The sequence below is a fragment of the Liolophura sinensis genome, chromosome 1 (assembly GCF_032854445.1).
Source record: "Liolophura sinensis isolate JHLJ2023 chromosome 1, CUHK_Ljap_v2, whole genome shotgun sequence".
In the NCBI taxonomy this organism is placed as follows: Eukaryota; Metazoa; Mollusca; class Polyplacophora; order Chitonida; family Chitonidae; genus Liolophura; species Liolophura sinensis.
The window spans coordinates 1,306,861-1,334,547 of NC_088295.1; the positions used below are offsets into that span (position 1 = coordinate 1,306,861).

The following is a 27,687-nucleotide window of genomic DNA, read 5'->3' on the forward strand; positions in this document are numbered from 1 at the left end:
TGTGGCTATCTGGGTAATTCAGCGCTTGTGATTCTCTGGATGATCCGGTGCTTGATTCAGCTATTATTACATCGCGTCTTCACAACTGTTATTACATCTCGCCTACACAGCTGTTATTACATCTCACTTACCCGGCTATTATTACATCTCACATGTACAGCTATTATCACATCTCACATGCACAGCCATTATTACATCTTTCCTACACAGCTATTAGCACATCTCTTTTACACAGTTATTATTACATCTCACCAATACAACTATTTTTACATCTCACCCACACAGCTAGTATTACATCTCTCCTACACAGCTATTATTACATCTCACCCACACAGCTATTATTACATCTTGCCTCCGCAGCTATTATTACATTTCACCTATAAAACTATTATGACATCTCACTTGCACAGCTATTATTGCATCTCAAATGCAGGACAATTATTACAACTCACATGCACAGCCATTATTACATCTCATCAACACATTATTACATCTCACCTACACAGCTCTTATTACATCTCACCTACACAGCCATTATTACATCTCACCTACACATATATTTTTACATTTCACATGCACAGCCATTATTACATCTCACAAAAACGTTATTACATCTCATATGCACAGCCATTATTATATCTCACTTGCACAACTGTTTTTACATCTGACGTACAGAGCCATTATTACATATCACCTACACAGCTGTTATTACTCTTCTGCCACACAGCTATTATTACATCTCACCTACACAGCTATTATTACATCTCACAAAACATTACATCTCACTTACACAGCCAATATTACATACCACTTGCACAAGTACTATTACATCCCACGTATACAGACATTATTACACTTTTCCCACACAGCTATTATTACCATTAGTTTCCTTCCTATTATATATTTGTAGGTATATAAATTTTTGAAATATTGTACATTGATTATTCAGTTGCACTCAGCCACACTCTATTAGCTGAGGGAAAGCTCAATACATTATCATGAAGTGATTGGCGCTTGTGCGTCTTATGTATTGTCCGAAAATGTCTGATGTACGTTGTGTTGCTCCCCAGCTCCCCTATATCTGTGATATCGAGCCTGCGCCAGCTGACGTTTTCTCTCTGAGTTTATCTGTGTGTGTAAGGGGGGGGGGGGGGGGGTGGAGTGGGGAATTGTCAGTGACACCGACCGTTGTTTGTCATCTTCTTGACAGAGATAAGCTGCTGAGCTGATATACCAGCTGGGGACAGGGTGGTCTCCACATCGCACGGCCCGTGTTTGTGGACAAGAGGATTATCTCTGACATACCAGCTCACGAGACACGCAGTCACAGGCCATACTAAGCAAACCTTGAAATCTCCACACAAAACATCATGAATGAGCTCAGAGGGCATGGCAAATTGGCCCCGAATTTTATACCCTTTTTTACAGGATGCTCGATGTCCCGGGTTCCGACGGAAAAACTAATTCACGCAGGCCATGTCAATTAATTAATTGTGTAATTCTCGATATAGGCCTATGCACCTGGACACCACATTCACACCAAACAATACGGACTCTGCTTTACACCTATTTTCTCACTTTCCCCATAAAGCGAAATACATGTAACTCTATTACAAATGTACAATGAGCAAAACAGGGATGCCTCAGCGAACCTCTGAGAAAATGTCTTCAAATGTCTTGCACATGCATGGAACGTCACACTGACGTCTCTGGCGTAAACGTGGACACGTAGATCTAGAAACGTATAACCCCTCTTCAGGAGTTTTAAAGTTCCATAGACCTTATCAGAAAAACTTATAACGTCTATCAACGAAAAGGGCCGAGTGGAAGCACACGGCAATCGGCACACAATAACAATGAGACACAAGTGCTGGTAAGATTTGGATTACACAACTCGGTATACCGTATCCATGTAGAGGTGGATGCGCTTTTTACATATATACACCTGGGCCCAGTTCCACAAAGATGTACATGTATGATAATCGTACATATAGGACAATGGTGCGGTAATAGTGACGACCAAAATATCGTACGACAAATTTGAAACTAGGCCGTGAATTGGAATACGTCGCTTTCACTTTCGGCGTGCAGCAGTGGCGTGGCTTACTAACTCTACAAGGTCTGCGTAGACTTGATTGTGTTGCTACCTAATAACTTCGATGTGCAATGATACGTATAACTTCACATTGCTCTATCCTGATTTTTACACTTTTTTCGATAACTTTGTAGTGCAGTATTGATGTTATTACATTGTTTACTGAAATATCTTTTCTGTTTTCGCAGATTCTGGTTATGGAAATGGCAAACGCAATGCGTAAGTTCAACAGTTCTATATAATTAAAGATGTACAGCATAAAAAGTAAGACCAGAGTAGTGAAGACAGTGTGATAGACATACAGCATAGAGAGTAAGACCAGAGTAGTGACGACAGTATGATGGCTGACATCTCTTAATATCTCTTTATACATTCAGTACATTTTTAATAATTCCGTTATTTACGACATAAAACACTTATCATTCAGACTTGAAATGGTGTATAATTATAAATATATTGATATTTCTCATTTACAGCATATTGTGGCGACAAACCGCTGTGTGATATATGGTGTCCATTTGGTTATGTTCGGGATGAGTATGGCTGTGCTCTGTGTCATTGTCAAGATGGTGAGTACATGTCCATTCTTGTGTGTCCATTTGGCTGTGTCCGGGATGAGTACAGCTGTGCTTTGTGTCCTTGTCAGGATGGTGAGTACATGTCCATTCTGCTGTGTCCATTTGGCTGTGTCCGGAATGAGTACGGCTGTGCTTTGTGTCCTTGTCAGGATGGTGAGTACATGTCCATTCTGGTGTGCCCATTTGGCTGTGTCCGGGATGAGTATGGTTGTGTTCTGTGTCATTGTCAGGAAGGTGAGTACATGTCCATTCTGGTGTGTCCATTTGGCTGTGTCCGGGATGAGTATGGTTGTGTTCTGTGTCATTGTCAGGAAGGTGAGTACATGTCCATTCTGGTGTGTCCATTTGGCTTTGTCCGGGATGAGTACGGCTGTGCTTTGTGTCCTTGTCAGGATGGTGAGTACATGTCCATTCTGGTGTGTCCATTTGGCTGTGTCCGGGATGAGTACGGCTGTGCTTTGTGTCCTTGTCAGGATGGTGAGTACATGTTCATTCTGGTGTGTCCATTTGGCTGTGTCCGGGATGAGTATGGTTGTGTTCTGTGTCATTGTCAAGATGGTGAGTACATGTCCATTCTGGTGTGTACATTTGGCTGTGTCCGGGATGAGTACGGCTGTGCTTTGTGTCCTTGTCAGGATGGTGAGTACATGTCCATTCTGGTGTGTCCATTTGGCTGTGTCCGGGATGAGTACAGCTGTGCTTTGTGTCCTTGTCAGGATGGTGAGTAGATGTCCATTCTTGTGTGCCCATTTGGCTGTGTCCGGGATGAGTATGGTTGTGTTCTGTGTCATTGTCAGGAAGGTGAGTACATGTCCATTCTGGTGTGTCCATTTGGCTGTGTCCGGGATGAGTACAGCTGTGCTTTGTGTCCTTGTCAGGATGATGAGTACATGTCCATTCTGGTGTGCCTATTTGGCTGTGTCCTGGATGAGTATGGTTGTGTTCTGTGTCATTGTCAGGAAGGTGAGTACATGTCCATTCTGGTGTGTCCATTTGGCTGTGTCCGGGATGAGTATGGTTGTGCTCTGTGTCATTGTCAGGAAGGTGAGTACATGTCTATTCTGGTGTGTCCATTTGGCTGTGTCCGGGATGAGTATGGTTGTGTTCTGTGTCATTGTCAGGAAGGTGAGTACCTGTCCATTCTGGTGTGTGCATTTGGCTGTGTCCGGGATGAGTATGGTTGTGTTCTGTGTCATTGTCAGGAAGGTGAGTACATGTCCATTCTGGTGTGTGCATTTGGCTGTGTCCGGGATGAGTATGGTTGTGTTCTGTGTCATTGTCAGGAAGGTGAGTACATGTCCATTCTGCTGTGTCCATTTGGCTGTGTCCGGGATGAGTATGGTTGTGTTCTGTGTCATTGTCAGGAAGGTGAGTACATGTCCATTCTGGTGTGTCCATTTGACTGTGCCTGGGATGAGTACGGCAGTACTCAGTGTCATTGTCTGGAAGATGAGTAAATGCCCATTTGGCTGCGCTCGGGATGAGTACGGCAGTACTCAGTGTCATTGTCTGGAGGGGAAATGTATGTCCATTTGACTGTGCCCGGGATGAGTACGGCAGTACCCTGTGTCATTGTCTGGAAGAAGAGTACATTCTTTCAACTTTTAAACACCAATCGAATAAATAAATATATAAATAAATATTTTTAGCTTGCGTCTGACTGCATACAGAACATGAACCCGCCACATTGTGTGTAATATATGTGTGTGTTTGTGTAAGTATGTATATCTGCGTGTTCTTGTGTATGTATATGTAAGTCTATTTCCAGCGGTCTCAGAAGAGGATGATGCCCCAGGCCAGAAATGTGGCCCGCCCGTCTGTCTCTTTTTCCGTCCGGCATGTGACGTGTACGCCAAGGACGACGATGGCTGTGACACCTGTGAATGCGCAACCCACACAAACACCACACCTCAACCTCAAACTGTCCCAGGTAGGAGGATTTGCTGAACGTTATCTCAACCCGTATCTTTCTTTCATACTGTGTATGATGGGCGAAAAGATATCTCACCTCGTATCTGTCAGTCATACTCTGTATAATGGGTGAAAAGTTATCTCACCTCGTATCTGTTACGTCATCCTGTGTGTGATGAGTGAAAAGTTACCTATCCTTGAATCTGTGTATGTGGTGGGTGAAATGTTATCTCGCCTCGTATCTCTCCGGCATAGGTGAAAAGCTATCTCATCTCATATCTCTCTGTTGCACAGGTGTAATGTAGGTGTAATAGGTGAAAATCCACCATGCTGTAATACATGCAATTGTGATAAATGTTCTTTCTCCATCAGTTTGTGTGTATCTAAACAACTAAATGCATTTGGTTTTCAAGTAAATATGAATACAATATCTGTTCACACAATAATGTGTAAGTATGAACACAATATCGGTTCGTACAATAATGTGTAAGTATGAACACAATATCGGTTCGTACAATAATGTGTAAGTATGAATACAATATCTGTTCATACAATAATGTGTAAGTATGAATACAATATCTGTTCATACAATAATGTGTAAGTATGAATACAATATCTGTTCATACAATAATGTGTAAGTATGAATACAATATCTGTTCATACAATAATGTGTAAGTATGAATACAATATCGGTTCATACAATAATGTGTAAGTATGAATACAATATCGGTTCATACAATAATGTGTAAGTATGAATACAATATCGGTTCATACAATAATGTGTAAGTATGAATACAATATATGTTTATACAATAATGTGTAAGTATGAATACAATATCGGTTCGTACAATAATGTGGCCGGCAGTGATGAATGCGCAGTTTATGTTACAGCCAAGACAACGTGTGTTCCTAGAGCCTGTCCATTTTACCTTCCGGCGTGTGGCGTTTACAAAAAGGACGGTAACGGGTGTGATACCTGTCAATGTGAGGTGGCCATACCGGATATTGTCAGCCTCTCTAGGCCTCGGTCCAGCCCGGCCTTCAAAGGTAAGCACAATAACGCTACACGTGCATGTAGGCGTATGTCAACAGTTCCCTTCTTCTGTTCTTCCGTCCTGGAATTCTCACGGCCTGGAATTAAGCCAATATATTAACAAACCAATGCATTAACAAGCCAACCCATTAATAAGTCAATATATTAGTAAATCAATCCATTTATAAGCCAATTCATTAATAAGCTAATCCATTAAAAAGTCAATCCATTAATAAACCAATCTATTAATAAGCCAATCTATTAAAACGTCAATGTATTAATAAGCCAATACATTCATAAGCCAATACATTCATAAGCCAGTACATTCATAAGCCAGTACATTTACATGCCAGTACATTTACAAGCCAGTACATTAATAAGTTAGTACATTAATGAGCCAGTACATTAATAAGTCAGTACATTAATAAGCCAGTACATTTACAAGCCAGTACATTTACAAGCCACTACATTAATAAACCTATATGTATGTTAGTCTACCAAGATATTTTCCTTCATAACCATGCAGTAATTCCATGATGAAACACGTGACAAGACAGGCAGTGTACCAAGAAAATACCTTCACCCTTAGTACTTGTAAGAAAGGTCTTCAGAGATTATCTGCTTGCCGATTAATTTAATATCATAAAAGATTTTACTTAATGTGGCGGTTCTTGAGGTCAAAGCTGGTTAAAAACTTTGGAGGCTAAATTTGTCAGTATGAAGAGGAAATAAACCGTTTTCAAAAGACACTTTCATGGCTAACAATTAATCTAATTACAGGTTTAATTTTAAACATAGCCATCAGTCAGTCAGGCGAAATGTAGGATCAGCCTCGCCTAATGTTGAACTTGTCCGTGGTATACAAGTAAAAGTGTCTTTACAATCGCTCCCGGCTTTAGAACAGATACGACCACGCAGTCTCGTGTCAAACGTGGCTGTATTCGCACCACGTACTTCTCACGTTTTGTGATGTGACAGGAGTTCGCGCATTCAGGTAGGCCACACAATTTTGCAAGTCATTGTTGTTACTCTGGCGTCGGGTGTTCTAGCTAATCAATCGAAGATGTCATACTCTCGCTCACTGAACAATGTTTCCTAATATCTATTAACAAACCATGTTCCAAAGAAATGCGTCACTACCATCAAAAAGGGACACAGAAACGTGCCTCTTCAATGAAGCTGGTAAAGACAATGGTCCGTTTTCATTTTGGGGATGAATGGCCTATCTATGTACAGCCGGTGTATCAGAAGACATGGTGTTGTGTAGAGGTCTGTGATGACGAACTCTTTAGACTAACTCAGTGAACGTTCATTCATGTTTTTTGTTTGTCTGTGACAATACGCTAAAGGTACTCGTCCATTGTTGTCAGCGTTATTGCCAGAGCCGGTACAACGTCAGATCACGGTCAGAAAAGTGCCAATAGTACATTTTAAGTGAACTATAATAGACTTTCTGCAAACCGTGCAGTTGTCAGTAACATTTAACCTGCCATGCAGTATGTTTGTTAATTAACCTACCACCCAGTGTGTTTGTTAATTAACCTTCCATACAGTATGTTTGTTAACTAACCTTCCACCCAGTATGTTTGTTAATTAACCTTCCATCCAGTATGTTTGTTAATTAACCTTCCACCCAGTATGTTTGTTAACTAACCTTCCATCCAGTATGTTTGTTAATTAACCTTCCATACAGTATGTTTGTTAACTAACCTTCCATCCAGTATGTTTGTTAATTAACCTTCCATACAGTATGTTTGTTAACTAACCTTCCATCCAGTATGTTTGTTAATTAACCTACCACCCAGTGTGTTTGTTAATTAACCTTCCATACAGTATGTTTGTTAACTAACCTTCCATACAGTATGTTTGTTAACTAACCTTCCATCCAGTATGTTTGTTAATTAACCTTCCACCCAGTATGTTTGTTAACTAACCTTCCATCCAGTATGTTTGTTAATTAACCTTCCATACAGTATGTTTGTTAACTAACCTTCCATCCAGTATGTTTGTTAATTAACCTTCCATACAGTATGTTTGTTAACTAACCTTCCATCCAGTATGTTGTTAATTAACCCTCCATCCAGTATGTTTGTTAATTAACCTTCCATCCAGTATGTTTGTTAATTAACCTGCCGTCCAGTATGCTTGTTAATTAACCTGCCATCCAGTATGTTTGTGAATTAACCTGCCATCCAGTATGTTTGTTAATTAACCTGCAATCCAGTATGTTTGTGAATTAACCTGCCATCCAGTATGTTTGTGAATTTACCTGCCATCCAGTATGCTGTTAATTAACCCTCCATCCAGTATGTTTGTTAATTAACCTGCCATCCAGTATGTTTGTTAATTAACCTGCCATCCAGTATGTTTGTTAATTAACCTGCCATCCAGTATGTTTGTGATTTTACCTGCCATCCAGTATGTTTGTGAATTTACCTGCCATCCAGTATGTTTGTAAATTAACCTGCCGTCCAGTATGTTTGTGAATTAACCTGTCATGCAGTATGTTTGTTAATTAACCTGCCATCCAGTATGTTTGTGAATTTACCTACCATCCAGTATTTTTGTTTATTTGTTCTTTTGTGATCCCGGAAGTTCCTTAGGGTTAAATTACTCTACGCATAGTTCATATAAATAGGTAGCCTTCGAATGTAACGGGGGTGGGGGGTCGCCGATTCTTTGTATAAAGCTCTGTCGAGCTACAGCCACTGGGTTCTAGTTTCTGTCGGTCAGTCTGGAACCCACAGCGAAGGGAGCGGATTTCTGCCGCGGGCTCTGCATGCATATCTGGTTGTGTGTGCGGCAGGTGAATAGTTATCTCACCTGGTATCTGTTACGGCGATCCACCAACCTTTGGTAAGTTAATGCTCAATCTTCCCACAGATACTCTTACTTCATGTTGTGGTTAAAGAAAAGATCTCTAAAAATCGAACATTTTTTATTTATTTATTTTTTTTTTACATTTTTGTGAAAAGAGTTAAAGGCGCTCAAACATTGAATTCTAAGGTCGGCTTTACAGACCATGCTATCAAAGGTTAGGAACTCTGATGTAACAGGAAGTTAATCCAACTCTTATCCCAACACTGAATGTTGGAATAACTCTTTTTACCCATGAGTGAAAGAATACTAAACAATGTTACCAAAAATTTACCTGCCATCCAGTATGTTTGTTAATTTGTTCTTCCGTGTTCCCAGGACTTCCTTGGGGTTAAATTACTCTACCCATAGTTCATATATATAGGTAGCCTTCGAATGTAACGGGAGTGGGTGGGGTCGCCGATTGTTTGTATAAAGCACTGTCGAGCTCCAACCACTGGGTTCTTGGCCAAGGCGTTCGCCAGATCGTGTCCAGTTTCTGTCGGTCAGTCTGGAACCCACAGCGAAGGGAGCGGATTTCTGCCGCGGGCTCTTCATGCATGTTTGGCTGTGTGTGCGGCAGGTGAATAGTTATCTCACCTGGTATCTGTACGACATACTGTGTGTGCGGTAGGTGAATAGTTCTCTCTCCTGGTATCTGTACGACATACTGTGTGTGCGTCAGGTGAAAAATTATCTCACCTCGTATCTGTACGTTATACTGTGTGTGCGGTAGGTAAAAAGTTATCTCACCTCGTCTCTATTATGTCACACTTTGTGTATGATAGATGAAAAGGTATCTCGCCTCGTATCTGTCCGTCATCCTGTGTGTGGTGAGTGAAAAGTTACCTAACCTCGTGTCTGTCCGTCATACTGTGTATGGTGGGTGAAAAGTTACCTCACCTCGTATCTGTCAGTCATACTGTGTGTGTGGTGAGTTAAAAGGTATCTCACCCCGTATCTGTACGACATACTGTGTGTGCGGCAGGTGAATAGTTATCTCACCTCGCATCTGTACGACATACTGTGTGTGCGGCGGGTGAAAAGTTATCTCACCTGGTATCTGTACGACATACTGTGTGTGGTTCTGCCGCGGGCTCTGCATGCATGTTTTTCTTCTTCCACTCCTAAACCTGACCGCCAGTGAAATAAAGCCAATAGGCATACAGGTCAGGAGAAACAAAAGTGCGTGTAGAACACAGACCCATGTAAAAAATGTCATAAAAGTAGGTCTGTATACATTTCATTTCGTTTTCAGTCATTTTCATAAATTACAGCTCGCTGGTTGTTGAATTTTTGGCTCACTTATATTTGTTCTGATTTCAGAGTACACCCCTTAAAGTGCTACGTACCTGCAGCGAGTCATGTGCCGGCCATCTATAGCTACGACCCCACGAAGACATGCACGTGAACTCTCTGCTGCATAAAATCGGTTCTCAGTTGTCTTTCAGTGTGATCAGAACCAACAGTGTTTACCACGTGCTGTGACTATGGGTAGAACCGAGTATACCCTGTAATCTGTAAGCCAGTTGTGCATATGTCTATATAGAAATATTTTATACAGCAACCTGATTTCGGTGCTTTATTGTAGATCGGGTCTTTGTGTATCTGTGCATACTGTATATAACATTTTCTGTTACCTATATTTGTAAGTAGATGTCTTAATAAATAAAACAAAAGTCAACAGGATGTAACTGAATGCTGATCCACTTAACAGAGCTCGGTAAAAGATGTAATTGTTAAGTTAGGTCTATAGAGCCTACACTACAGCAGAGATTTGGCAGGTCCCAGTTATTGTGCCAAGACAAAATTGTTCACACTTCAGCTAATATATCAAGATCACATATCGATTTTCGTTTCAAAGCGACCATCTGGCCTTTCTAGAGTTATCTTTCCCTATGGTTATGGTCCAGCGGAGGCTTTACGTCAGGAGGTTGTTCAGATATCATGCGGTGCGGTAGTCTCTGCTTTAGATCGACTCAAGTTTCTCCATTAACAAACTAACCTGATCACCAGGTCTTGTTCACGAAATAATCTTCAAGTTAAACACCAGTCCAAAAAACGGGATCCCATACATTTTATCTTCAAGAACACGTTAGTATTCTTCACGTTTCCGTACGTTTTAGGTTAGTATACGGATTAATACTGGATATACCTCCATATATGTCTTCACTAGTCCAGTGTTGAAAGTTGTTCGATGCAAAGCACGCACAAGTCATCGATTAGGCCGGTGCATTTTATATCATCAAAACAAGCTTGCAAGTCACACAGGTCTATCTCTCCCAAGTTGACTTCGAATTGGCAACAAAATCGAAATTCCAATGAATTCACGTGTTTATCACCAATGTCAAGCATGTTTCGCCTATTGGTTAGTTTCTATGGCTGAGTGATCCGCAGGCCTTTGGTAAGCTAATGACCAAATTTCCCACAGAAGTATACAGACTCTCACTTCATGTTGTGGTTTAATAAAAGACCTCTAAAATCGAACTTTTATTTATTTATTTATTTTTACATTTCTGTGAAAAGAGTTAAAGGCGCTGAATTCTAAGGTCGGCTTTACAGGCCATGCTATCAAAGGTTAGGAACTCTGATGTCACAGCAAGTTCATCCAACTCTTATCCCAACACTGAATGTTAGAATAACTTTTTACCAATGAGTGAAAGATCACTGAACAATGTTACCAAAAATCCATTCCTTCTGGTGAACATTAGGGAAAAAAAAGTGATGTGACGTCGGAGTTCCTAGATACCGTCAATAAAGCTTATAAAGCCCATCATATCTTTCAAATATTTGAATACCTTTCAGAACTCTTAAAAAAATCTGAAAAAATCAATGGAAGTAGTTTTCAGTTGTCTGTATGATGAACCTGGCTTCACATTTTAGCTTTCTTTTACTTTAAAGAGTCTCGCGCCTTTTCATTGTAAATAATGTACCAGGTAACGTTTCCAGCTGGAACTTAAGTTCCTGGTTTGCCACACATCTCACAGAAGTCTTGCCCAAATTCCCATAAAACATACAACACAAAAAGTACCCTGGATTATACTCTACTACTAGAGGTTTTTTTGGTATGTATTCCAACTCTGGCAATTTGATACCACAAATATTTTCTGACTTTACACTAACACAGAGTTTTCAAACAAATATATCAAAATCAGACTTTTCAGACTCTAAAAGTCTGAAGATAACCGTTAAATGTTCATTTATTTGAGACGTCTCTCCCAGACCACAAACCATTAACCAATGAAATGGTGAATGGCAACCCCAATGAGATCTACCAACCAATGAGGTCTGTCTTCTTGGGCGTTGGTCTAGTCTTTTTGCGGTTTCTTTAAGTATCACTGAATTAGTTACATTTATTCCACTGATTTCATTGGTGTTTTAGGCAGTACTCAAGAATTTTTCAGTTATATGACGGTGACCAGCATTATGGTGAAAGGAAACCAGGTAGAAACCAGGCAGAACCCAGGTGAAACCCAGGACCATCAGCAGGCTGCTGACAAACCTTCCCACATATGTCCGCACAGGAAGTCAGCAAGAGCTGGACTCGAACTCACAGTGACCACATTGGTGAGAGGTTACTTGGTCACTGTGCCGTGCTGGTGTGCTAACCACCTCGGCCACCTAGTTAAATTTAAGTTCTCAGAGAAATTTCTACCTAAAGCGTAATACACCAGCAAACTGAACCAGTACAGAAGCAAACACACATCTATACAAATGAATAAGAGAAATCAAGATATGTATACTGTTCATCTGCGTCCACAAAAATCAACATCCATAAACCCAACTGAAACTGTTATCTGATCAATACATCTGATACATTCAATTTGTATCAGGTGAAAGTAAAGTGTCCGTAAAAATGACAAAAAAGCAAGACTTGTAAAACATATGCCTTCAAATATGTACCAGTAAAACATAAAACTTGGCAGCTAAGACTCCAATGTGCTGATGCTATACATAATGTTTATAGGTACTAGGCACTTCACAATGACGAGTATACAACCACTACATAAAATGGTATCTAACTGGAAACATGACTGAATACATTCTATTTCATTTAATAGTATCCAGAGTTATTGTTTTCAATTTTAACATCTCCTGTCTCAAGCATTTTAGTGATAACAGATATGTCCTAAACAGTAAATGGGCTAACAAAGGACAACTACAATATCAGATCCTAAAAACTAAGCTCATCTTGACAAAGGCTATACCTCTGTATTTGTACGGGTTCCGATACAAAACAAAAGTTGTATCTCAGAGAATGTCCTACATGTCACAGACCATCCTCGGTGCCAATAGCCACGGCATGTTCCCATGAAGTCACCCCCAAAACAATACAATCAATCTCGATAAATGGTTCACAAATTAATTTATATCATATTGGTCTACTTAACAAAAGAGCCATGTTGTAAAAGTTGGTAATTAATACCAAAGTTCCTGTTGTTTGCTGATGGAGCTAACTGGCTAATTCCCTGGTACTGACATAGAAAGTTAAACACCCAGTAACAATCAATACATCTGCACCTAGTCAGTTACCAATTTCTTCATCATCAGTTAAAACCCTGAATAGGCATAGCTTGAACAACTGGTCACACCTTTGTCTGTGCTTCTAAACATGACACATCATCCACTTCTGTCAGGGTATGATAAAGTATTTTATCATGTCCTTCAAATTTGAAGTAGCCTGAAAATTTTGCTCCTCTCAACAAAAGGGGAATCCACATTTTGTCATCCAACCACATCTTGTCATATGGTATGTTATCTGTACAGTACCACTGCGGCCTCATCTCTGAAACACAGGCAACAATAAATTACATACTGGAATCTACACAGCAGAGAAGAAATATCCCACTAAAGGAGCATTAATGTTAAACGTGGTAAGAGCACCAAAGAGCTACAGGTTATGTCGCTTATATCATCCAACTGGAGCCAAAAGATGTACTGGTAAGCTTTCATCACAAGTCCAATTTTTTTGTCCACCTTTCAAGATGAAGCCAAACTATATTTTCTCTAATCACTTATGTACTGAAAAAAAGTCAGCTGAAGAGGTTAAAGTGGCTGCTGGGTTTGCATAACACAACTTCCCAATTGACCACAGTCTGTTAAAGGGAGATAATGCTACAGTGGCTGCTGGGTTTCCATAACACAACTTCCCAATTGACCACAATCTGTTAAAGGGAGATAATGCTACAGTGGCTGTTGGGTTTCCATAACACAACTTCCCAATTGACCACAGTCTGTGAAAGGCAGATAATGCTACCCCCAGAATGGGAAGTTGCAGTACTGCTATACAGTACCAAAAGAAAGAACCTTGGCCCCACCCTGCCCAACCATACTCTGACATACTGATGCTCTGGGCCCATGAACAAAGGTTGCTCCTCTTGATCCTTGCTTCTATAGATGAGTGACTGAAATAAACTTTTCTTGTACAGGAGTTGTTCCCCTTTTGTTGTTCAGAATGAGAGCGATCTGCAACTGTCCCAGTTTGCTAATGGCCATGAGCTAGTCAAGTGATGGGGGTGAAATAACATCTACAGTGTCTGTTTACTGCCTTACAGCATGGTTGCTGCCTTACAGCATGGTTACAGCATGGTTACTGCCTTACAGCATGGTTACTGCCTTACAGCATGGTTACTGCCTTACAGCATTTCAATGTTCCTCAGTCTTTGCCTTGCTCAAGATTTTCAAAGGATACTTGTAGAGAAACCAATCACTGCAGCTTCTCCAAAGCTTCAGGCAAAACGCCTTATCTTACCTTCAGTTTCTACAGGTGTTCCAGAGAACTGCTTGACAGAGAAGACATGAACTTCTAACAGCTGTGGTTCACCCACAAACTCAAACATCAGAAGTCCCAGCTTCTCCAAAGCTTCAGCCCTTAATCCACTCTCTTCCAACAGCTCCCTGCAAAGTGAAATGCGACAAAAACAGAACCAAATTTTAACACTTCTTTCAAATTTCATACAGCTATTAAAAGGGTTGCAGTATACCTTTGTTTAATGTTACAGTATTTCTTATGTCCTTACTTTACATCAAACATATCACAAATACAGTCCTTACAACGCACCTTCACAGAAACCAGAGGTATCACAAATACAGTCTAGCATCCATACCATGCACCCTCACAGAAACCAGAGGTATCACAAATACAGTCTAGCATCCATATAATGCACCCTCACAGAGCCAGATGTATCACAATTACAGTCTAGCATCCGTACAATGCACCCTCACAGAAACCAGAGGTATCACAAATACAGTCTAGCATCCGTACAATGTACCCTCACAGAAACCAGAGGTATCACAAATACAGTCTAGCATCCATACCATGCACCCTAACAGAAACCAGAGGCATCACAAATACAGTCTAGCATCCATATAATGCACCCTCACAGAAACCAGAGGTATCATAAATACAGTCTAGCATCTGTATAATGCACCCTCACAGAAACCAGAGGTATCACAATTACAGTCTAGCATCCGTACAATGCACCCTCACAGAAACCAGAGGTATCACAAATACAGTCTAGCATCCATATAATGCACCCTCACAGAACCAGATGTATCACAATTACAGTCTAGCATCCGTACAATGCACCCTCACAGAAACCAGAGGTATCACAAATACAGTCTAGCATCTGTACAATGCACCCTCACAGAAACCAGAGGTATCATAAATACAGTCTAGCATCCATATAGTGCACTCTCACAGAAACCAGAGGTATCACAAATACAGTCTAGCATCCATACAATGCACCCTCACAGAAACCAGAGGTATCATAAATACAGTCTAGCATCCATATAGTGCGCCCTCACAGAAACCAGAGGTATCACAAATACAGTCTAGCATCCATACAATGCACCCTCACAGAAACCAGAGGTATCACAAATACAGTCTAGCATCCGTACAATGCACCCTCACAGAAATCAGAGGTATCACAATTACAGTCTAGCGTCCATATAATGCACCCTCACAGAAACCAGAGGTATCACAATTACAGTCTAGCATCTGTATAATGCACCCTCACAGAAACCAAAGATGTAACAAATACAGTCTGGCATCCACTTAATGCACCCTCACAGAAACCAAAGATATAACAAATACAGCCTAGCGACAACATAATGCACCCTCACAGAAACCAAAGATGTAACAAATACAGTCTGGCATCCACATAATGCACCCTCAAAGAAACCAAAGATTTAACAAATACAGTCTAGCATCCATATAATGCACCCTAACAGAAACCAAAGACATAACAAATACAGTCTAGCATCCATATAATGCACCCTAACAGAAACCAAAGACATAACGAATACAGCCTAGCGTCCATAAAATGAACCCTCACAGAAACCAAAGATATAACAAATACAGTCTGGCATCCACATAATGCACCCTCACAGAAACCAAAGATATAACAAATACAGTCTGGCATCCACATAATGCACCCTCACAGAAACAAAAGACATAACAAATACAGTCTAGCGTCCATATAATGCACCCTCACAGAAACCAAAGATATAACAAATACAGTCTAGCATCTGTATAATGGACCCTCACAGAAACCAAAGATATAACACAGCCTAGAATCCATATAATGTACCCTCACAGAAACCAAAGACATAACAAATACAGTCTGGCATCCATATAATGCACCCTCACAGAAACCAAAGATATAACAAATACAGCCTAGCTTCCACATAATGCACCCTCACAGAAACCAAAGATATAACACAGCCTAGCATCCATATAATGCACCCTCACAGAAACCAAAGACATAACAAATACAGTCTAGCGTCCATATAATGCACCCTCACAGAAACCAAAGATATAACAAATACAGCCTAGCTTCCACATAATGCACCCTCACAGAAACCAAAGATATAACACAGCCTAGCATCCATATAATGTACCCTCACAGAAACCAAAGACAAAACAAATACAGTCTAGCGTCCACATAATGCACCCTCACAGAAACCAAAGATATAACAAATACAGCCTAGCTTCCACATAATGGACCCTCACAGAAACCAAAGATATAACACAGCCTAGCATCCATATAATGTACCCTCACAGAAACCAAAGACATAACAAATACAGTCTGGCATCCATATAATGCACCATCACAGAAACCAAAGATATAACACAGCCTAGCATCCACATAATGCACCCTCACAGAAACCAAAGAAGTAACAAATACAGTCTAGCATCCACATAACGCACCCTAACAGAAACCAAAGATATAACACAACCTAGCATCCATATAATGTACCCTCACAGAAACCAAAGACATAACAAATACAGTCTGGCATCCATATAATGTACCCTAACAGAAACCAAAGATATAACACAGCCTAGCATCCATATAATGTACCCTCACAGAAACCAAAGACATAACAAATACAGTCTGGCATCCATATAATGCACCATCATAGAAACCAAAGATATAACAAATACAGACTAGAGTCCACATAATGCACCCTCACAGAAACCAAAGATATAACAAATACAGTCTAGCATATGTACAATGCACCCTCACAGAAACCAAAGATATAACAAATACAGACTAGTGTCCACATAATGCACCCTCACAGAAACCAAAGATATAACACAACCTAGCATCCATATAATGTACCCTCACAGAAACCAAAGACATAACAAATACAGTCTGGCATCCATATAATGTACCCTCACAGAAACCAAAGATATAACACAGCCTAGTATCCATATAATGTACCCTCACAGAAACCAAAGACATAACAAATACAGTCTGGCATCCATATAATGCACCATCATAGAAACCAAAGATATAACAAATACAGACTAGAGTCCACATAATGCACCCTCACAGAAACCAAAGATATAACAAACACAGTCTAGCATATGTACAATGCACCCTCACAGAAACCAAAGATATAACAAATACAGACTAGTGTCCACATAATGCACCCTCACAGAAACCAAAGACATAACAAATACAGTCTAGCATCCACATAATGCACCCTCACAGAACCAAAGACATAACAAATACAGTCTGGCATCCACATAATGCACCCTCACAGAAACCAAAGATGTAACAAATACAGTCTAGCATCCATATAATGCACCCTCACAGAAACCAAAGACATAACAAATACAGCCTAGCATCTGTATAATGGACCCTCACAGAAACCAAAGATATAACACAGCCCAGCATCCATATAATGCACCCTCACAGAAATGAAAAATATGACAAATACAGTCTAGCATCTGTATAATGCACCCCCACAGAAACCAAAGACATAACATATACAGTCTAGCATCTGTATAATGCACCCTCACACAAACTAAAGGCATAACAAATACAGTCTAGCATCCATATAATGCACCCTCACAGAAACCAAAGACATAACAAATACAGCCTAGCTTCCACATAATGCACCATCACAGAAACCAAAGATATAACACAGCCTAGCATCCATATGATGCACCCTCACAGAAACCAAAGACATAACAAATACAGCCTAGCTTCCACATAATGCACCATCACAGAAACCAAGGATATAACAAATACAGTCTAGCATCTGCATAATGCACCCTCACCAAAGATATAACAAATACAGTCTAGCGTCCATATAATGCACCCTCACAGCAACCAAGGATATAACAAATACAGTCTAGCACCTGTATAGTGCACCCTCACAGAAACCAAAGATATAACAAATACAGTCTAGCATTAATATAATGCACCCTCACAGCAACCAAGGATATAACAAATACAGTCTAGCATTTGTATAATGCACCCTCACAGCAACCAAGGATATAACAAATACAGTCTAGCATCCATATAATGCACCCTCACAGAAACCAAAGATTTAACAAATACAGTCGAGCATCCATATAATGCACCCTCACATAAACCAAGGATATAACAAATACAGTCTAGCATTTGTATAATGCACCCTCACAGAATCTGTGAAGACCCCTAACGTTTATGCACCTCCAAAGAACACCATATAAACAAGATTTTGTTACAGTATTATCCTTGTTAGGGATTACACTTTAAGACGTAAGAGTCAGGCACAAGAATCTGTGCTATATTCTAAATGTAATCTCTAAACGATATTACTGCTACTTAATCCACTTTCTAAATGATATCTATACCTGCCTGAAAGTTTTGCTCTACATGTATATAATGGCTCATTTCCTCCATCCTCTCTGTTCAAGTCCTTTGCCAAAAAAAGCTCTCATATATCACCAGTGCCTGTGATTGTTCAGAGTCTCCAAAAATCCATAATAAACAACCACGCCTGTTCAATACTGTGTCATGCATGCCATACCTTTTGCTAAACCACGCCTGTTCAATACTGTGTCATGCATGCCATACCTTTTGCTAAACCATGCCTGTTCAGGACTGTGCTTTGCACGCCATACCTTTTGCTAAACCATGTCTGTTCAGGACTGTGTTATGCATGCCATACCTTTTGCTAAACCAAGCCTGTTCAGGACTGTGTTATGCACACCTTACCTTTTGCTAAACCATGCCTGTTCAGGACTGTGTTATGCACGCCTTACCTTTTGCTAAACCATGCCTGTTCAGGACTGTGCTATGCACGCAATACCTTTTGCTAAATCATGCCTGTTCAGGACTGTGTTATGCAAACCTTACCTTTTGCTAAACCATGCCTGTTCAGGACTGTGCATTGCACGCCATACCTTTTGCTAAACCATGCCTGTTCAGGACTGTGCATTGCACGCCATACCTTTTGCTAAACCATGCCTGTTCAGGACTGTGTTATGCAAACTTCACCTTTTGCTAAACCATGCCTGTTCAGGACTGTGTTATGCACACCTTACCTTTTGCTAAACCATTTGCTAAACCATGCCTGTTCAGGACTGTGTTATGCACACCTTACCTTTTGCTAAACCATGCCTGTTCAGGACTGTGTTATGCACACCTTACCTTTTGCTAAAACATGCCTGTTCAGGACTGTGTTATGCACACCTTACCTTTTGCTAAACCATGCCTGTTCAGGACTGTGCATTGCACGCCATACCTTTTGCTAAACCATGCCTGTTCAGGACTGTGTTATGCACACCTTACCTTTTGCTAAACCATGCCTGTTCAGGACTGTGCTATGCACGCCTTACCTTTTGCTAAACCATGCCTGTTCAGGACTGTGCTATGCACGCAATACCTTTTGCTAAACCATGCCTGTTCAGGACTGTGTTATGCAAACTTCACCTTTTGCTAAACCATGCCTGTTCAGGACTGTGCTATGCACACCTTACCTTTTGCTAAACCATTTGCTAAACCATGCCTGTTCAGGACTGTGTTATGCACACCTTATCTTTTGCTAAACCATGCCTGTTCAGGACTGTGTTATGCACACCTTACCTTTTGCTAAACATGCCTGTTCAGGACTGTGTTATGCACACCTTACCTTTTGCTAAACCATGCCTGTTCAGGACTGTGTTATGCACACCTTACCCTTCACTAAACCATGCCTGTTCAGGACTGTGTTATGCACACCTTACCCTTCGCTAAACCATGCCTGTTCAGGACTGTGTTATGCACGCCTTACCTTTTGCTAAACCATGCCTGTTCAGGACTGTGTTACGCACACCTTACCTTTTGCTAAACCATGCCTGTTCAGGACTGTGTTATGCACACCTTACCCTTCACTAAACCATGCCTGTTCAGGACTGTGTTATGCACACCTTACCCTTTGCTAAACCATGCCTGTTCAGGACTGTGTTATGCACACCTTACCCTTCGCTAAACCATGCCTGTTCAGGACTGTGTTATGCACACCTTACCCTTCGCTAAACCATGCCTGTTCAGGACTGTTTTATGCACACCTTACCCTTCACTAAACCATGCCTGTTCAGGACTGTGTTATGCATGCCTTACCTTTTGCTAAACCAAGCCTGTTCAGGACTGTGTTATGCACGCCATACCTTTTGCTAAACCATGCCTGTTCAGGACTGTGTTATGCACGCCATACCTTTTGCTAAAGCAAGCCTGTTCAGGACTGTGTTATGCACACCATATCTTTTGCTAAACCATGCCTGTTAAGGACTTTGTTAAGCACACCTTACCTTTTGGCTCCATCTTCTATTGTTTCGCCTGCCTGCACTTTGCCACCAAAGCCGTTCCATTTACCAGCCCCAAATCCTCTCTTCTTCAATCCCAGCAGGAGCCGTTCAGGCTCCTGGATAAATACCAGGGTGAGGAGTTTGTTTCTGACCATGATGAAACTGTCTACAACAAACAACCACTTTTTCAGTTCCCGCCATCATCAGTTACTGGTTCAACTAACCTAAAAATTACAGGCAATCTTTTGCTCGATATCTTGTAACATTCAGTTTTCTTTTCCACAGACATATACCGTTAATCAGACAGGTAGAGAAAAGACAGGGGCCTATGGAAGTCATTTTCTAATGTACCTACCATCACTCTTAGGAGGAAATTGAGTTTTTCTTTCAACTAAAATTGAGGTTATTTTTGTTTTGATTGGTGGTTTGAGGTACCGAATTTGAATATTTTGTTCTTCATCATCCCCTGAGTAACTACTGTTAAAGTAATGGCATCATGTGATTCTTATGCAGCCAATGATCTGTCAGAATTATGCACAATGCGGCCAGAATCCATCAAACATCACCACATAGATCAGTGATTTATATGTGTACATAACCACAGCTTCCAGCCACTATTTGGCCCGGCAGAATAGCTCAACAATGGGTTCGGCTATTTCAAATCGGGTTAACACAAATATCGAACTTGATTTTAGGGTTATTAAAAAAAGATGACACGGAGTAACAATATTTTTGAATGCAGCCGACACTTCTGAATTCTTCGTGTACATTACATTGTTTACCTCCATGATATTTGATGTGTCATACTTGGCAGGAGAATGTGCTAATGACATGTTCTACATGAGGTGAATCAATGTTAGTAGTAAAAAAAAAAAAAGAAATGAAGAGTTATCTCCCCATGTTCTGTTTACACTTACACTTGATACAATACGCATTTTACATTTGTACAGGATTTAGTTCGATTGTAATGTAAGTTAAAACATAACTTATAATGTTTGTTTTTTTGGTTGTTTTTTTTTATATAAGTGTTCAAATGGTAAACTGTCAACAAGAAAAAAGTGAAAATACCTATAGACAGGTATAGTTATTCCATTACGGTGGTGGGTGGTTTATTCCGCGCACTCCCGTTTGGTAGCACTTAAATACATCACATGTTGAAATAATGCATAGGAAATATACCAATCTCTGATATATCAAATATATATATATTGAATATCAATCGAAGGTTATGGTTACAGTGTTATCCGTTAACTTATGTTCTTCCTCATTCTGATAACTGCTGTTCAGAATGGGGAAAATGTTCAAATAAAAATAGACAAAGGACAGTCAAGTTACAGAAAAGAGCTGTTTGTTTAGTTCTACAAGAAAGCATAAACACATCTGGAAGAACTTTACTTTCAAGACTACAATGAATGCACTTTATTAAAAGGGTAAACTACAAAATTCCCTGCATTGTCTATAAAGTATTACATAATCTCTGTTCAAACCATATCAAACAGCTTTTCCCTCCAAACAAACAGCTACACACTACTGTTCTCAGATCAACATTGTTATCTTATCATCAACATGATCTGGTAACAATGAGTGTTGGTGCAGGAGGCTTGTCTGTTTACTCTGCTCGCCCCGTCACATGATGTGAGGTATGGTATACATGTAAACAAAAGCACATGCAGCGTGCACAAGGAACACCTTACAGTACATCTCCCCTTTTATAGGTAAGAACAGTGTGCACAAGGAATACCTTACAGTACATCTCCCCTTTTATAGGTAAGAACAGCGTGCACAAGGAATACCTTACAGTACATCTCCCCTTTTATAGGTAAGACCAGTGTGCACAAGGAATACCTTACAGTACATCTCCCCTTTTATAGGTAAGAACAGTGTGCACAAGGAACACCTTACAGTACATCTCCCCTTTTATAGGTAAGAACAACAGAATAAACTAAAACTATGCACCAAACTGAACTTAAATGGTATGTCCATAATTCCAAAATGAAACATCATTATGGTGAATTGCCTTTCATATAGATTGTTTGATTCTTTGAAATAATTTGAAGCACTATCAAATTTAAACTTATAAAATTGAACTTAAAAGGAATGTCCGTTTATCTGAAACAAAACATTATAAGGTGAAATGTCTTTCACACAGATTGTTAATGGCTTCCAAAGTCTCTCAATCATTTCAGTAAACAGATTTAAACACTGAATAAAACAATAAAACAATATTAAAGTTTTCAACTGTCTCTGCTGAAAACTCAGTCCTAAGTTTTACGCTGGCAGTGCTGTTCCTGATGCTGGTGGTGCTGCTGCTGACGCGAGCGGTGCTGCTGCTGACGCGGGCGGTGCTGCTCCTTACGCTGGCAGTGCTGTTCCTGATGCTGGCGGTGCTGCTCCTGACGCGGGCGGTGCTGCTGCTGACGCGGGCGGTGCTGCTCCTTATGCTGGCAGTGCTGTTCCTGATGCTGGCGGTGCTGCTGCTGACGCGGGCGGTGCTGCTGCTGACGCTAGCGGTGCTGCTCCTTACGCTGGCAGTGCTGTTCCTGATGCTGGCGGTGCTGCTCCTGACGCGGGCGGTGCTGCTGCTGACGCGGGCGGTGCTGCTCCTGACGCTGGCGGTGCTGTTCCTGACGCTGGCGGTGCTGTTCCTGATGCTGGCGGTGCTGCTGCTGACGCGGGCGGTGCTGCTGCTGACGCGGGCGGTGCTGCTGCTGACGCTAGCGGTGCTGCTCCTTACGCTGGCAGTGCTGTTCCTGATGCTGGCGGTGCTGCTCCTGACGCTGGCGGTGCTGCTCCTGACGCTGGCGGTGCTGCCGACTCTTGTGGGGCACAGTGGGAAGGAAGTGGAATCAAGTGATGTCTGTTACACAGCACAGTGCCAGAAGTCCCAATGATGTATGACCTAGGGTTATCTCCTTTTTGAAATACTGTTCCTGTTCTGTCCACATCCCTCACCTGAACCGTTGTCCCAGGTGGAACAGGTGCAAGTGAGTGAGCACTCTGGTATCTGTCGAAGTATGATTTCTACTTCATTTGTTCCGTTTCTCACACATCGCTTGTGTTTCAACATTGTGCCAACATGGAGTCAGTTCTGTGTGAATGACAGGTACTATACTGTGTGGCTTTTGTACCATGAGGAGCTGCGCTGGGGAGTATCCGCACGATAATGGAGTCAACCTGTAAGCTAGCAAAGATTTTGCTATGTCAGATTCCTTCTTAAGGATGGTTTCGATGTTCAGAACTGCACGCTCCGCTTCTAGGTTTGACTGAGAGAATCTTGGACTTCATGTATTTTGCCGAAATCCCCATTCTTTGGAAAACTGGTCGAATTCCGCACTATCATACTGAGGACTGCTGTCCAAACGAAGTTCTGCTGGTATACCTTGGCGTGAGAAGATACCTTTCAGAGCTATGATAACTTCTGTAGCTTTTGTAGTGTCTGTCATCACTGCTACCTCAACGTAGCGAGAGAAATAGTCCACTACAATCAAGTAGTCTTTGTTGCGCAAGAGACACAAATATGTGCCAACCATTTGCCTGGGTCACATAGGTGCTAGAGAAGGCATCAATGGTTCTGCCCGGGGGGTTCTGCGTACTGCGCATAGGTGCTGGAGAAGGCATCAATGGTTCTGCCCGGGGGTTTCTGCGTACTGTGCATAGGTGCTGGAGAAGGCATCAATGGTTCTGCCCGGGGGTTTCTGCGTACTGCCCATGTCTTGTACCAGATGGATTTTTCTGCTCTGTGTTGGCATTTTACGATTCCTTGGTGTCCTTCATGAAGCTTGTCAAGTATGTCCAGCCTCATACTTGATGGTCTAAGTAATCTGGTTCCTTCAGGTAGGATTCCTTGGACGAGTGATATTTCACCTCTAGTCACCCAGTATGGCTTCAGAGAGTCTTTGATCTGGTGTTTCTCCGGCCATCCTTCTAGAGTGTAGACTTTAATCTTCTTCCTGGGTTTCCTGGATCATTTGAAGTTTTGTGTCTGATATCAGTATAGCCTTGATTATGTTGTCTATGTATCCTTCCATTTGTACGCTACTGATTGTCGAAGTGTGGTCTGGGTTTCGGCTTTGGAGATGCAAAAGCACATCAGATATGTTCATTTCCTTTCTGGGAAGGTGGTTGATTGCCTTGAAATCAAAACCTCATCAAGCTCATTCAGTGACCCTGTATCTGTGGAGGAAGTTGATCTAGAGTGTGGTTTGTCAAAAGTGGCACCAGTGGTTTGTGGTCCGTTTCAGCTCTGATTGATTTCCTGTCAACCCAGGAGCCTCCTTCTCCATCTGTGCCTGTCTCATTTCTGTTGGTGTGATTATTAAGTCACTAGTCCTTTCACAGGCCCATGTCAACCCAGGAGCCTCCTTCTCCATCTGTGCCTGTCTCATTTCTGTTGGTGTGATTATTAAGTCACTAGTCCTTTCACAGGCCCATGTCAACCCAGGAGCCTCCTTCTCCATCTGTGCCTGTCTCATTTCTGTTGGTGTGATTATTAAGTCTCTAGTCCTTTCACAGGCCCATGTCAACCCAGGAGCCTCCTTCTCCATCTGTGCCTGTCTCATTTCTGTTGGTGTGATTATTAAGTCTCTAGTCCTTTCACAGGCCCATGTCAACCCAGGAGCCTCCTTCTCCATCTGTGCCTGTCTCATTTCTGTTGGTGTGATTATTAAGTCTCTAGTCCTTTCACAGGCCCATGTCAACCCAGGAGCCTCCTTCTCCATCTGTGCCTGTCTCATTTCTGTTGGTGTGATTATTAAGTCTCTAGTCCTTTCACAGGCCCATGTCAACCCAGGAGCCTCCTTCTCCATCTGTGCCTGTCTCATTTCTGTTGGTGTGATTATTAAGTCTCTAGTCCTTTCACAGGCCCATGTCAACCCAGGAGCCTCCTTCTCCATCTGTGCCTGTCTCATTTCTGTTGGTGTGATTATTAAGTCACTAGTCCTTTCACAGGCCCATGTCAACCCAGGAGCCTCCTTCTCCATCTGTGCCTGTCTCATTTCTGTTGGTGTGATTATTAAGTCTCTAGTCCTTTCACAGGCCCATGTCAACCCAGGAGCCTCCTTCTCCATCTGTGCCTGTCTCATTTCTGTTGGTGTGATTATTAAGTCTCTAGTCCTTTCACAGGCCCATGTCAACCCAGGAGCCTCCTTCTCCATCTGTGCCTGTCTCATTTCTGTTGGTGTGAGTGAGCGTGACATGAACATCCTGGACGCCACGTCTCGTCAGCCTGACTTTGTGACAGTATGCCACCAAAACCGTAAGATGAAGAAGATCTTTGTGTCCCTGTTTGTATCATACAGAGCCAACACTGCAGGATCTGGTAATATTCCATTCCCGTTGACCTTGTGCCCTAGGTAATCTAATTCTCTGACAATGAACTGACAATTGTCTTTGTTGAGGGTTATATGAGCCTTCTCAAGACAATTCAGGACTGCTTCAAGTTTCTGGTCATGTTGTGCCCGCGAGTTTACGTGAACCACATCATCGATGCTGCCCTCAACTCCTTCCACACCTATCTACACCTGACTTGTACACTTCTGAAACTTTTCTGATCCAGAGTTGATTCCATATGACTGAATTGTTATCTATCCCATGGGGTAATAAAGGTTGTCAGTTGTCTGGATTCCTCCACCACTTTGATCTGCCAGAATCCCGAGAACTCCGCAGGTGGCTGGAAGACCTTCCCACGTACGGCCAGATATGAAGCCAGCATGAACTGAACTTGAACTCACAGCGACCAGATTTAAGTTTCATACAAATATTGCATCACAGGTTGGGCAGTTCGCTCTTAAGTGAGGATAACCAAGACACCTTTCTCAGACAAGGATTTATCCTTGATAACAATCACAATTTGGTCTCGAATAAACTGTTCTTTTAGAGCTCCTTATTTACAGTATTCTGCCAAACTGAATACCTCTGTGATGTAAGAATCTACAGGTTCTTCTGGTTTCTGATGTCTCAGCTGGAATTTAGTTCTTTCAAAGATCACATTCTTCTTTATCATGAAATGACCCTCAAATTTCTGTTTTACTGCCTCATAATCAGACATTTCTTCATCTGTTAGCGAACTCAGGACATCTTCCGCTTCTTCTTCCATAGAATAAATCGACTCAGTTTGTTTATAAGACTGTTAGTGTACATGTCATTTCACAGTCGAAAACTACATGTCCATTACTGCTATGCAGATAACACAACCACCATATTGTTCTTGTACGTTCTCGGTAACCCACGTTACCTCGTGAGAAAATCATTTGGTTGCTCGCGGGTCCTTCCAGCGTGAAGAGCCTATGTTTCATGGGTTTGTTGTTGTTGACTTTGGAAGGACCCGAGAGCAACCAAATGATTTTCTCGCAACGTAAGGCGGCTTATCGAGAACTTGTGAGATCAACTGGACGGTCATGTTATGTGCCTAGCAGCGATCGACATGTGGTTTTCAGCTCTGTTGAAGATGAGATGAGATGAGATTTTCAGTCAAAACATGAGTAGGGATAGACATTTTTTATCTGCCCCAACATCGATGTGTGACTGACAGCACATAAAACTGGTACGGTTATATGACAGGTAGCATTGTTGGCATCAGGGCGGCTATCCTTTTGGATGAACAGACGGCCCGTCAGAGTTAGGATGGAATAGACAGAAAAGATTGGCGTGGTGTCAATAATCTATATATATATATATATATATATATATATATATATATATATATATATATATATCAATAATCTACTTACTGGTGTTTAGATGGATTCTGTCTAAACTGTTGGTATTTTCGACAAACTGCTGGCTGCGTGATACTCGCTGGAAACCATGAAGTAGAGATGAATGTAAAAGTGAAGTAGAAAATGCAATGTGACTGATACGAGGGCTGTCCTGTTATCGAGCGATGTTTGACAAGTAGTAGCCTATCATCTCGACGGTGTAATGTCGGTTAATGAGAAAATATCCAGCCAAATGAACCTCAAATTATGCCAGGTCTTCACAGAAATCGGCATACAAGCATAATGCAAAACTGGCTTATGTTGCACTCTGTAAATCAACTCAAAACCCACCTTTGATGTAGCCCACGTGTGCGGCTTTTCTAAACCATTGGATCTTTCACAACCATGTGTTTTCCCGCGTAATCACTGATGTCTTTTTTCTTCCTCCTTTT

General features: G+C 41.4%; 3 protein-coding genes across 5 annotated transcripts; 2 read left to right on the forward strand and 1 right to left on the reverse strand.

Moving 5' to 3' along the window:
• The first annotated feature begins 2,288 nt into the window (after positions 1 to 2,288).
• LOC135461852 (antistasin-like) lies at positions 2,289 to 10,160 on the forward strand. Its single transcript, XM_064739109.1, has 5 exons — positions 2,289 to 2,314; positions 2,572 to 2,664; positions 4,442 to 4,603; positions 5,476 to 5,631; positions 9,800 to 10,160. Exons 1-5 carry the CDS (start codon positions 2,293 to 2,295, stop codon positions 9,811 to 9,813), a joined length of 447 nt encoding a protein of 148 aa, XP_064595179.1. The 5' UTR covers positions 2,289 to 2,292; the 3' UTR covers positions 9,814 to 10,160.
• Positions 10,161 to 11,016: 856 nt separating this feature from the next.
• LOC135469315 (oxidized purine nucleoside triphosphate hydrolase-like) lies at positions 11,017 to 27,675 on the reverse strand. Of its 3 annotated transcripts, XM_064747947.1 has the most exons (5): positions 27,587 to 27,627; positions 27,269 to 27,335; positions 20,544 to 20,706; positions 14,226 to 14,371; positions 11,017 to 13,259 (listed from the first exon to the last, which is right to left on the reverse strand). In XM_064747947.1, exons 3-5 carry the CDS (start codon positions 20,693 to 20,695, stop codon positions 13,060 to 13,062), a joined length of 498 nt encoding a protein of 165 aa, XP_064604017.1. In that variant the 5' UTR covers positions 20,696 to 20,706; positions 27,269 to 27,335; positions 27,587 to 27,627; the 3' UTR covers positions 11,017 to 13,059. The 3 variants fall into 3 exon arrangements, with proteins under 3 accessions (XP_064604017.1, XP_064604026.1, XP_064604010.1); XM_064747956.1 differs by lacking the exon at positions 27,269 to 27,335 and having other exon boundaries at positions 20,544 to 20,702; positions 27,587 to 27,675; XM_064747940.1 differs by lacking the exon at positions 27,269 to 27,335 and having other exon boundaries at positions 27,587 to 27,651.
• On the forward strand, positions 21,327 to 23,394 carry LOC135461482 (circumsporozoite protein-like). Its single transcript, XM_064738608.1, has 2 exons — positions 21,327 to 21,385; positions 22,800 to 23,394. The coding sequence occupies exons 1-2, from the start codon at positions 21,327 to 21,329 to the stop codon at positions 23,392 to 23,394; spliced, it is 654 nt and encodes a 217-aa protein (XP_064594678.1).
• Positions 27,676 to 27,687: the final 12 nt, after the last annotated feature.